The sequence below is a fragment of the Cryptomeria japonica genome, chromosome 10 (genome assembly GCF_030272615.1).
Source record: "Cryptomeria japonica chromosome 10, Sugi_1.0, whole genome shotgun sequence".
In the NCBI taxonomy this organism is placed as follows: Eukaryota; Viridiplantae; Streptophyta; class Pinopsida; order Cupressales; family Cupressaceae; genus Cryptomeria; species Cryptomeria japonica.
The window spans coordinates 384,788,673-384,800,386 of NC_081414.1; the positions used below are offsets into that span (position 1 = coordinate 384,788,673).

At 38.3% G+C, this 11,714-nt stretch overlaps 1 protein-coding gene across 1 annotated transcript; it reads left to right on the top strand.

Moving 5' to 3' along the window:
* The first annotated feature begins 1,763 nt into the window (after nt 1–1,763).
* On the top strand, nt 1,764–10,675 carry LOC131071682 (uncharacterized). The gene is made up of 4 exons (XM_058007620.2): nt 1,764–2,143; nt 2,245–2,485; nt 9,975–10,095; nt 10,211–10,675. The coding sequence occupies exons 1-4, from the start codon at nt 1,779–1,781 to the stop codon at nt 10,387–10,389; spliced, it is 906 nt and encodes a 301-aa protein (XP_057863603.2). The 5' UTR covers nt 1,764–1,778; the 3' UTR covers nt 10,390–10,675.
* The last annotated feature ends 1,039 nt before the right edge of the window (nt 10,676–11,714 follow it).

An 11,714-nucleotide genomic window follows, 5' to 3' on the forward strand; every position in this document is an offset into this window, starting at 1 on the left:
CGAACGAACGCCGACAGTTAGAAAAGGTCGGGTTTGTTCGAACCCGTTTGTTAAGAAAAAGTGTGTGTCATAATTTAGCATGTGGGTTTGAGTGAAGGGGGTTCGAGCGGACCCCCCTTCGCTCGAACTCGTGTTCATTCAAACCCTCTTGTTAGAGGTTTCTCCCAAAAAATTTCAGAGTTCTGAGGAAGTTTTGACTTCGGACTTCTGGTTCAAGGCACAAATGAAATAATCTTGATAACCCAAAAATATTAGATGGTAGTACTTGGACCAAGTTTTCCAACGAGTATAATTTTATTACATTGTGAATTTATTATGTTTTTGTTTTTTTAATTTGATGGAATATTGGTTTTTCACCAAACATGAACTTCTCTGTTCAATGCATTGGGAAAAATAGGAAAATAATTCAAAAAAATTCTGAAAAATATCTATGCCCCAGGTATTGATGTCTTCTTTCTAACAAAATAAAATAAAATTGAATTTCGATATATATAGAACAAGTTATGTGTTCAAACTTAAACCTATGTCTGAATTATGACTAGCCGGACTTCAAAACTTAATAAAATAAAAAATATTCAATATATCACTATCAAATCAACTGCAAGCCCCAGATATTGATGTTACAAACCAAAATTCGAAAGAATTGAGTTTTTATCATTTATAGAAAAAAATTTATGCGTTTCAGGAGGCACATCACTCTTAAAAAATGTAGTTTGTTGTAAAAAACTACTTTTCGAGGGAGACGGAAAAATAAAAATAAAAAAACTTCAAAAAAAATTGAAAAAATATATATATAGAATCTACAGACAAAATGCTACAAATCACTAATTTACATCATCTTCAAATTTTTAATAGTTTAAAAGTTATAGTTCTTGGAAGTTGAAGATTATTTTTAAAATGTTCATCTCAGTGTCAAAAGTGGCATAAAAGTGGGAACCATTATTGTGAGTTCACCCTCAGATGAATCTAATTTAATACTAAATATCCTCACAATTAATTTGTTTCATTTTCGTATTAAATATAGCCATTCATTTGTTGTTCATTATTTATTACAAAAATTTCTAATTTTCTACAACTTCAAAATTTGAGACATTAGATTTCTGCACAATAAGATTTAGACCGCATCGATGATAGATATAGAATAGAATGCCATGAGATCAAATATAATTTGAGACATTAGATTTCTGCAATTCAAAATGATTGTTACCAAGTGCTTCATAGAATTTATTTGCATTTTTGGATCACACTCCTTGATCCATCATCAGAATAAGATAACTATAGAAAGAAAATGACGGATTCAAAACATTGATACAAATGAAAGCCACAAATCTTCACACAAAAACGTCGTTCGTACGAAAAATCAGATTATGCAAAACACAATGGATTCTTATTCGATTTTTACCAATCCAATCCTTATAATCTTTTTTTTGTAATGCTGTTAAAACCTGAAAAATCTGACACTACGTAGATTTAAATTTTTACAAATGTACCATTTTATATGGAGATAATAGATTACTATGTGAATAAATTCTACACAATTAAATCAAAAACAAGACAACAAGACAAGAGAATGTCGGTGATGGGTATCGTTTGGTTCCTACAAGGATGGATTGGGAGTTTTGTCAACTGTCGATGTGTCGAGATTTATCTTTCATGCGGACGCTGACACTCACCGACAGGCTCTGACCGTACCAAGCTACGTGGCAATCTTATCCAATTCCAAACGATATTTTAATCTAATTATACGGGAAAAAGATCACGCGGTTCCTGTGGACACGATGGTAATATATGTCAGAGAGGAGAAGTGTAATTACACATTCGTTATCTCTTTTACAGTTACATACGTTTCGACAAGTGCATTTCGATTCTTCCTTTCTTTGTGTTTGCATTTTCGATCCATCTTCAGTCTTTCTGTCAAATTTGAGTTGGAAATCAAAATGTTGGCAGTATTCAAGGCTTCAGTTGCAGAGGCCCCGGGGGAGCTTGTTAGCCCCCACTCCCAGCATCAGGCAGAAACAAGGAAAACCGGCATGGATTTGATCAATGCTTTCATCTCCTCTGATTCTGGAACCGTCTGCGTAAATCTTGGTGATGCGGGTGCCATGGCCTACACTACCAAACACCAACCTTTACTTATACCCAGGCAAGTGTAGCTTTTCTTTCATTTGATGTGCAAAATCTGATCTACAGTGTTTCTGCCTTGAGATTTTCCCCTTTTTTTGTCTGAGATTTTCCCCTGTTCAGGTCATTTGTAGCGGTGGATGATATATTCTGTCTGTTCGAAGGGACATTGGATAATATAGCGGCGTTAAGGCAGCAGTATGGGCTGAACAAAAGTGCGAATGAGGTTACAATAGTGATTGAGGCGTACAAGACTCTCAGAGATCGGGGCCCCTATCCAGCTGATCAAGTGGTCAGAGATCTTTCTGGAAAGTTCGCCTTTGTTCTTTTCGACTCCAAATCTAAAACACTCTTCACTGCAACTGTATGTCTTCTACTTTTTCTCTTTTGACTTTTGACCTTTTCTTGAAAAACCCTTGCTTCATAATCTTTTGTACTTTTTTAATTGCAAACCCTTAATCTAGGAAAGAGACGCTATTCCTGTGAATCTGGGTAGCGACAATGTTCTGTTTTTCATCCACATGCTATGATCTAGGGAAGCTTTAAATGGGGAAGATCAAATTTGAAGGTGTGATCCTGCCTATCAAATTTGGTCCTCCTCTTCCAGATTTTTGACAGATTTTTACTAGCATCCATGTTTTCCAACGGCTCGATCATCCAGTCTACCTTTAAGGGCCGATTTTTAATTTTGGTATTGATTCACCTGCCAACTTTATCTGAGTGTCACTCTGATTTGGAACCGCAAATTTGTTAGAGATAGAATTACAATACAAGAAAACAGAATCTGTAATGAGTTGGTATCCCTCAGGCAGAGTCCTCCTAGAGGAAATTTCAGGATGAATTCTAAACTTTTAAAAACATTTGGTTTTGATTGACACTTGTTGAAGCTATTTAATTTTGATTTTGATTTTGAACTGGTAAGGCTCAAATACTATTAATGTGTGCAAGTCGTTCCAAAAGGAGGTAAGGGATATGCACAGGGCGAAAACATAGGATATGGCCTAACTGAAGTAAAAATCGCCCCTTCCTTACAAACTACGGAACCTAAGTCATCAATTGCCAGAAGCTCTCTCAATGAGATATAAAGGTATGAAAGAAAAATATAGCATCTAATTTGTCATATAACTGTGTCGGTATTTGATTTTCAATTTCTAACAAGGCTTTCTTATAAATATCCAAATACAACAAAACTGCTTTCTCGACTTCTCTGAGTTCATCATCAGCCAAATGCTCATAATAAAATTGTACATTCTTCAACATACCATCTTTAGTTATTTCATCAACCAATTATGCACAAGTATTGGGTGGAATAATAGTTACATTACCGGTGACAAGTGTCAGATCAATGTCATCCATTTTTTTTGTCTTCCAGTACCGGATGGGGTAGAAGGTGTTTCTTTAGGAGCTCTCTTTTGTGTCGGTACCCTAATTGTAACTTTCCTAACCGGTTGTTTCTTTGCTTCCACGTTAGTCTCTTCACTTTTCTTCCTTAATACCCTTTTGAATGTCAAGGGTGTGTCATCATCAGATCCAGATTTTGATGGAATAGGCCCAATAAATATTTCTGGTTTTTTTCTCTTCCTTCTTTTTTTTGGAACGACGTCAATTAATGCTTTGATGTCCTATGAAACCTGTTCCACAAACTTGCTTGCCTTGCCTTGCTGCTTCTCCCTCTTCTTTCGTTTAAACTCAGTTTCAACCTCTTGCTTCTTCTGCTTAGCAGTACCAAAGGTTTTCTCAACTTCATCAATAGGTGCATCAATTAGCAATTGTGCATAGGCATCTAGAATCTTTGCATTGACTTCATAACTCATTTCCTCAATCCAAATCTTCTAGGGCCTAACTGCCTCCATCAAAGTTACATCTTTCTTAACCATGAAGCATATCTCGGTTGAGTACTTCTCAACAATGTGCTTAGGAACCCTCTCCCTAGAACTCATAGCCTTCTGGAATGCCTTAAACTAACCCCACACTTTGTCATCTGACTAACTACCCAATGTAGCAATAGATTGTTTCAGTTGTCTTCCTACCGGGATATCAAATGTCCATTGTCTCTTCCCAAAACCGAAAGTCTCATTAATGAAAAACAGCATTAAATAGACAATACGATTACCATACCGGAATGTTCCCTTCTCTCATTTGATCTTCCCTAGGTTAAATAACAATTCATCCAACATCCATCCACACAAATCTAACTTCTCATTTTCTCTCATCATCTTATGTGGTGCATAAATACAGGATCTAGAAACAGAATTCAAACGATTTGACTGAGTTACCTTGTTACCAATGACCATGCTTTTGAATTTGATATCTCTGCTAGTGATAGTACTAACCCTCATTGACCGCTTGTTCGATGTTGCATCGGTGATCTTGTTGATCTAATCATTAGAAACCACCTTCTTTGGACGTTGCCTAACCTGCGGTAAACCGGTGATGACCCTGATGGCCTCCTTCGAGATCTTATACGATCTATCCAACTAGATAAATTCTCCATGCACTCTGCTCAAAACATATCTGACAATCTCATCTTCAAACTCCGAAATATCTAGAGTGCCTGTAAACCCTAGATCATCAATATGCTGATACTTGGGCTTAATCTTTCCAGAATCTCCCATTAACTCGCTCATATACATGCTCTTAATATCACTGGTTCCCAAATCTTCAATGTGACAGTGAATGTAAGCTCTGATATCTTCGACATATACAACCCCTTCCGGGACACGGGAAAATGTGCTAACTGAATCGTCCAAAGTAGCAATATACGAACATCATTGGAAAATCGGCCTAGGACGGTCCTTGACCTCAACAACATTAGGATTTGCAATAAAAGTAGGTACAGAGGATGATCCTGCTTCCATGATGAAAGATAAATACCTATGAAACAATTGTCGGTGAAAAACTTTAAAGAACTCTTCCAATTGCTAGTGAAATTGCTCAAGAAGATATCGATCGCACTGAATCGCCTTAGACTTGCTCTAAATCGCTCTGAATGTAGAGTGATCAGAAATGAAGTGAATTCAACCATTAAACCTCCAAGAAACCCTAATTCGTCATTCATATGAATGACTGTCATTGAAAGATACCGGATCTCGATCAAACATCTCCATGCCGGATAAGCATCTCCAATGTCTGGAACATCTTCCAGAACCTCTTCCCAGGGCATAAGCAATATCATCATGAATTTTGCCTACCCCTAAGGCATCTGCCTCAGTTATCGGATGATCTTCCTACCGATGCAGTTGCAACCTCCTCTATCGGTTGAGTAACCGGTGCATTTCCATCTGTTGATTGATCTTTTATCTTCCTGGCCCATTTCTTGATATGCTCTTGTGAGATTTTATTTACCTTCTCTTTCCCTTTATCATTTGATCCATCATTACCAACTGGTGGATTTTTGCTTCTACAGAACTTAGCAATATGTCCAACCTCATTGCATGCATAGCATGTAACATTGTTCTTTTGAATCGCTTTGCTAAAACCAGTATAATTGTTTGACCTGCACTGATTAGCCATATGTCCAAATTTTTCACATGCATAACATTTAGCATTCATTCTGCAATCTTCTATCTTATGACCATACTTATTGCATTTAGAACATTGACCGGGAGCAGAATTATAGTTCTGATTTGGTCTATTTCTACATTGCCTAGCCATGTGATCAAATTTGTTTTTGATATTAAAAGCAGCCAAAACAAGGGGGTTGACCGAGGAATAGAACAAAGTAACAGTGGCAAGTCAACTGTCAGTAGATCATCAACAAAATTACAGCCTTCTTACTTTCCTCTATCAAAAACCATGATCATTCTATGTAAGTTCAGCAGATATATAAAAGTCTTAATAAACATTTTAAACATTTGCCATGCAGGGCAACATGTAGATAAGTTCAAATATAAACAGAAATTAAAACTATCAGCCTGGAGGCTACTAGGGCTGAACAAAAAACCGGGCATCCGAGACATAAAAACAAACTATTTCTTTTTCCATGGCTCCTCTTGGGGAGGAGCTTCCTAGCCCATTTCTTGGTGAGGAATTTGAAAAGGGCCCTATAGTCATCGTCTTCCTTGCTTTTGCCTTTGGTAGAAATTTCCTGCAGAAGACACAAAGTGGTCGCCGAGCAATGCATCACGTTCAAAGCAAACCTGGAGACGTCCTGCAGCTTGTTTTCCATGGCCTTCATTCTGCTGGTGATTTCCTGCACATTATCAAACAAAACCTCCATTTTCTTACCCAACTCCACCAGGTTGTTGTCTTCTTCCTCCTTTATGCTACTCACTTCCTCCACCACCATCTTCTCGAACCTGAGAGTCGGGGAGGGAGAATTTGTCTGGGATTTGGAGCCGGCCTCCAGATTCATAGAATTTTTAGGGCTTTCAGAGGCATGGGTGGAGCCAACAAAGTAGGGGGTCAAGGTAGACTGAAACAGGGCCACATTCTTAGAGGGGATGGAATTCTTAGTTTCATGGGAAGAGGAGGGGTCTCTTAGCGATTTTTCAAGGGGTTTGGAGGCCAATCTCACAGAACGGCGGGGGGTGTTGGCCTCATCTGTAATTTCCATATCAAAATCAATCTCATGGATTCTAACTTTCTTAAGGGTTCTAACATCCTTAGGAGGGTGCTTTTTGTTTTTCTTACTGCAGGAGCCAATTTCAAGCAGCCGAGGAGGGCTTGTATCGAGTTTATCGATAGCAATAGCTAGAAGACGGTTTTCAGCCACATTCTGGATGGAGATAGTGCGGAGTGGGAAACGGGCGTGGTGGAAGTTGTAGAGACGAAGGATGAGGCCTTGGTGCAGAATGGGGAAGTTTTTTTCATTTTTCTTGGCCTCGACAATATCCTTAACATTTGAATCTAGTGAATGAAGCAGGAAAAACGGAACGGAGATGTGATCTTTGTTTCTAAGGTGGTTAAGGAACAGGAGGTGGTAATAGTAAAAGATTCCATACCTTCCTTCTAGAGTGAAGTATTTCGTAATGATATAGCAGAGCTCGTCCCACGGTGGCGGAAGCTCCTCCCGGTTGAAGTCGCCCGCCCTCTTCACCGGGTTCTCACCTTCACGAAAAAACTGGTTCAGGCTGGTGGTATCCGAAATGCAGCTTTGTTTCTTCCATTTCCTCCCCTCCATAGACAGTCCTGTCGCTTGGGCAATTACTTCTTCATTTATTTCAAAGGAGATACCCCCCATGGTAACCCTTCTATCCTCCCAGGAAGTCACGAACTGCTTAGACAATCTCTCATCGTTCCCTTTCATGCTTTCCATAAATTTGTCGATCCCATCTTCCGAACAGACAAACCACACCGTCGGCTTAGCTTTAAAATCGTCAGTTTTGTCGAGTTCAGGCTATAAGCCTAACACCCCCCATCGTTTCTTCCAGCTTAGCAGAAACACAAAGCCGAACCAGAGCAAAAGCACAGTTGTGATAAAAACTTAGCCAATCCAGAGATAAAATCACGTAATAATCGGTGTGATTATTGCAAATTGTGCCTAAGTAGATTTCGCATTCATGAAATCTACTATACTCATGCAAACCCTCAATCCAGCCAATGTGATTTGACCTATCCCAGCTGTTGCCTTTATCGCCACCAATAAACTTCGTCCGGATGATAATTAGAAAATTACCATTCTCGATATCAGTACTATCATCATTATTAAACCCCTTTTGAAGGTGATGACAAGGCCATCTGTAGCTACATGGTAGACCCAACCCATGATGGGCGGGTTTCCCTTCTAAATTCAAAATTTGAAAATTGGCTCTCTTCATCTGGTAATAGTTATACGGGTTCGTCATTGGACTTGGTTTTTTCAGTCTCCAAGATCACCTTGATGATTATTGACAACAAATTGGGGTTCATCCAGCATCGTAAGCCGTTATGCAGCCTTCCCACCGCTGCCATAGAGTCCGCGTTAGCATTCCCTTCTCTGAAGATATGGCGGATGGTGAAGCCATCAAGGTTAGCCAGAAGCATCCTAGCATCCCTCAAAATAAAATCCACTTTCCACCCGGCAGCAGATCTACCACTCACCGCTTCCACAATGATCTGCGAGTCGCCTTCAATTTCCATATGTTTAATGCCAATGGATGTGGCAAATCTCAGACCCCATAGGAGTGTTATTCCCTCAGCATGAGTGACGGTATGGTTCTTTAGGTTGCCCGTGTATGCTGCAACAGTATTCCCCAAGTGGTCATGGATGACTCCACCTCCAGCTTAGCAAGCATTTTGGGCAGACCCATCAAAGTTCAGTTTGTACCAATGGGGTTTTGGGGCTAACCATTTGGTCTTTTTCCTTTTGATTTTTGCACTATTGTTGAAGATTTCAAACTTTGGGGGGAGTTTCCAAAGTTCAGCAATTTTTTTCTCCATCAAATTAGGAGGATTGGGGGGGGGGGGAGTTCCACTTAGTCATAGATATATTATCTAAAATCATTTTGAGGCAATTGTAGAAGACTCTATCCGGGGGGGTTTCAGCATCTCTGAAAATTCTATTGTTTCTTTCTTTCCAGACCCCCCAATAGATGTGCGGCGGGATCTGCCTCTATAATTGGAGGATCAGGGGGTGGTGGGAGGGGGGAGTCCATCTAGTAACAAACTGATTAATGCTATCCTGAAAAACCCATTGCAAACCACATTTTTCAAGAGTACTGGTCCACAAGTGTCCAACGAAGGGGTAGTGGATGAAAAGGTGGTCAATTGTTTCCTCTTTAGCTTTACACAGAATGCATCTATTGGAAAGTTGGAAACCCCTCCTTTTTAGATTGTCTTGAGTTAAGATTTTTCCATGCATTAGGGACCACCAAAAGAAGTTGACTTTAGGGATCAGCTGTGATTTCCATATCTTCCTCCAACACTCAACATCGCTAGTGGGTCTTGGGAGCTGTCTTTAAGCAGACTTGACCGAGAAAGCCCCCGATTGGGTCCCCTTCCAAATGAATCTGTCTTCCTGGGGAGCTAGGGGAATTCTACATTCCAGCATAAGATCCTGCAGCTCCAGAGCAATGGGTAATAGGTTGGGCCAATTAGAGAAGATTTGGGCAATGTTCTTCCATCTTCCTATTCCCGGTTCCATATAATCAGAAATGCATTCCCCCAGGTGCTCCTTTAGGTGATACATAATTTGGCAGAATCGAGTGTTTGCCATAGGTTTGTCATCCACCCAAGAGTCTTCCCAAAACCTAATCTTTCTACCATTTCCAATCTGCCATTTTAGTCCAGGTAAATACTCTGTAATCCTCGTCCCTATCTTGTGTATCTTCTCGAGCTTGCTTGTTTGCAAATACAGTCAAAATATGTTCTAGATTTGCCCTGTTCTGTTCTCTGAGTTGATTGGGTGCTAAATTAAAAAGTCTCCCATGAAGAGATTTTCTATATCCATGAACTACTAGGAGCTAGGATCTATTATACATTATACATATTATATTTAAAAACTCAGCTCAACTTTATAGTTTTAACTGTTTGGAAGGAACATTTCATTAGTCTTGCAGACATAAAAAATTTACAAATTTACAGTACATTTTTCCATCAACATTTCAAATCAATCACCAGAATAGGAAGAGAATAAAAATGATTCAGTGAATCAGTAGTATTCTTAAGCTAAATAGTTAAATTGGTACACAGATAGCAAAAGAAGGAAAATGATTCAGTGATCTCAGTAGTCTTCTCAAGCTAAATAGTTAAATTGGTACATGAGATGAAAGATCGCTGGCCTGAATCAGATTGTCCAAACTGGTTTAACAATATAAAGAAACAATAGCTAGTGAAGTAACTTCTTACCGCATTATTAATCTGGATCAACCATACAAAATATTACTCCAAATTTTTCTCCCTTATATTTTGCCTGATCAGATCTTTATGTACAGGATGCGGATGGTTCAGTGCCCTTCTTTTGGGGTACTGCAGCAGATGGTTGTTTGGTCTTATCTGATGAAGTCCGTTCCGTCAAAGATGGCTGTGGAAAATCCTTTGCCCCTTTTCCTCTGGGTACCACACCATCCAACCAACTTCTGTTTTTAATTTTTAAGAAATATCAGACAATCAATAAAAATATTATAGAAAGTTGTTACTAAATATTTGGTGGTTGCATTTGTTTGTCCAGGTTGCTTTTTCTCTACATCAGGTGGATTGCAGAGTTTCGAACATCCAAGGAATAAGCTGATGCCTTTACCACATGTTGATAGTGAGGGGCACATGTGTGGAGCAAACTTTAAAGTGGACGAGCTCTCTAAAAAGGATTCTGCCATCCGTAGAGTGGGTAGTGCGGCTAACTGGGCTTAACAAATTCTGATGTGATATAGAGTTATAGAACCATATGTTTTTGTGACAGGAGTCATCTGTTTTATGGATTTGTTCCACTCTTTTTTAAGTTAGAAGAATTTTAAATGCTAAGATGTTGGAGTGGACCCAATAATTAGCCAATAATTATTTGGCGTAGCAGTATCTTTGAGGAAGGATATCCTGAACTAAAATGTAGACTTCATATTATGTCAAATGAAAGTTATCTGTAGTTGTACTTATAAAATAGTTTTTTTACCTCATAATATAAGCAATGTATTAATGGTTATATAGTTCATTTTAAGCTGCTTTATAATTATAATGTACAAATAATGTGTTAGATTCACAAATTCTTAACTCTTTGTACTTAATATTTTAATTGTGAACTTATATTTGGCTTTTTGAAACTAGTCTTCTTGCTTCAACATGTTTAAATGTTTAAAAAATCAATAATTGGTAGATAAGGCTATATTGTGAGGGTGTTTTCCATCAGAATTCGGTATTTTTTACATCTGAAAAAATTTCGAGCATTTGAAGCATCTTCACTTCACATATAACAACAAATTTTGACTCACATTTGGTATTTTCATTTGAACGGCTGCAAAGCTCTAGCCTCTAAATCGCTCAATCAAATTAGTGTTGGATGGCCGTAAGACTTCAATATTTTCGAATCCATTTTTCGTTTGCTGTGAATAGACCGAAGCAACAATATTTTCGAATCCACTTTTCGTTTGCTGTGAATAGACCGAAGCAACAATTGTAAAGGGATTAGTTTTTCGGTCATCTTTTAAAAAAAATTGTTATTTTGTAAATTTCTTTTTTTCATCAATATCATTGACAGCATGACACAATTCTTGTAGGCAGTTGAAACATTCTTCGATCTACACAAAAAACTTTAACTTCTGTTTAAAACGCTGCAAAAATAACTTGTCTTGAGCTCAAGAATCGAGTAGCTTTAAAACCCCAATAATTTCATGTGCTTGATTATGTGTGCATACAAAGCTTTAGCACATCAATATGTAGTATCCCTCTTTGTTCAACATGTAGTATTCCCCTTTGTTCATTTGTCGTTGAGCAGTTACATGCCTTCGTTTAGAAACAAATACAAAAAATGTTATTTTGTAATTTGATTTTTTGAAACTGCCCATTTCTTTTAGTCATCACTCGCAACAATTTTTCTTTTTTAAACGCTACCAAAAAACTTGTAAACCCCAATAAATTCATGTGCTTAATTATGTGTCCATACAAAACTTGAGCACATAAACATGTAGTATCCCTCCTTGCTCATTTGCAGTTGAGCAGTTACATGCCATTTAGAAACAAATACA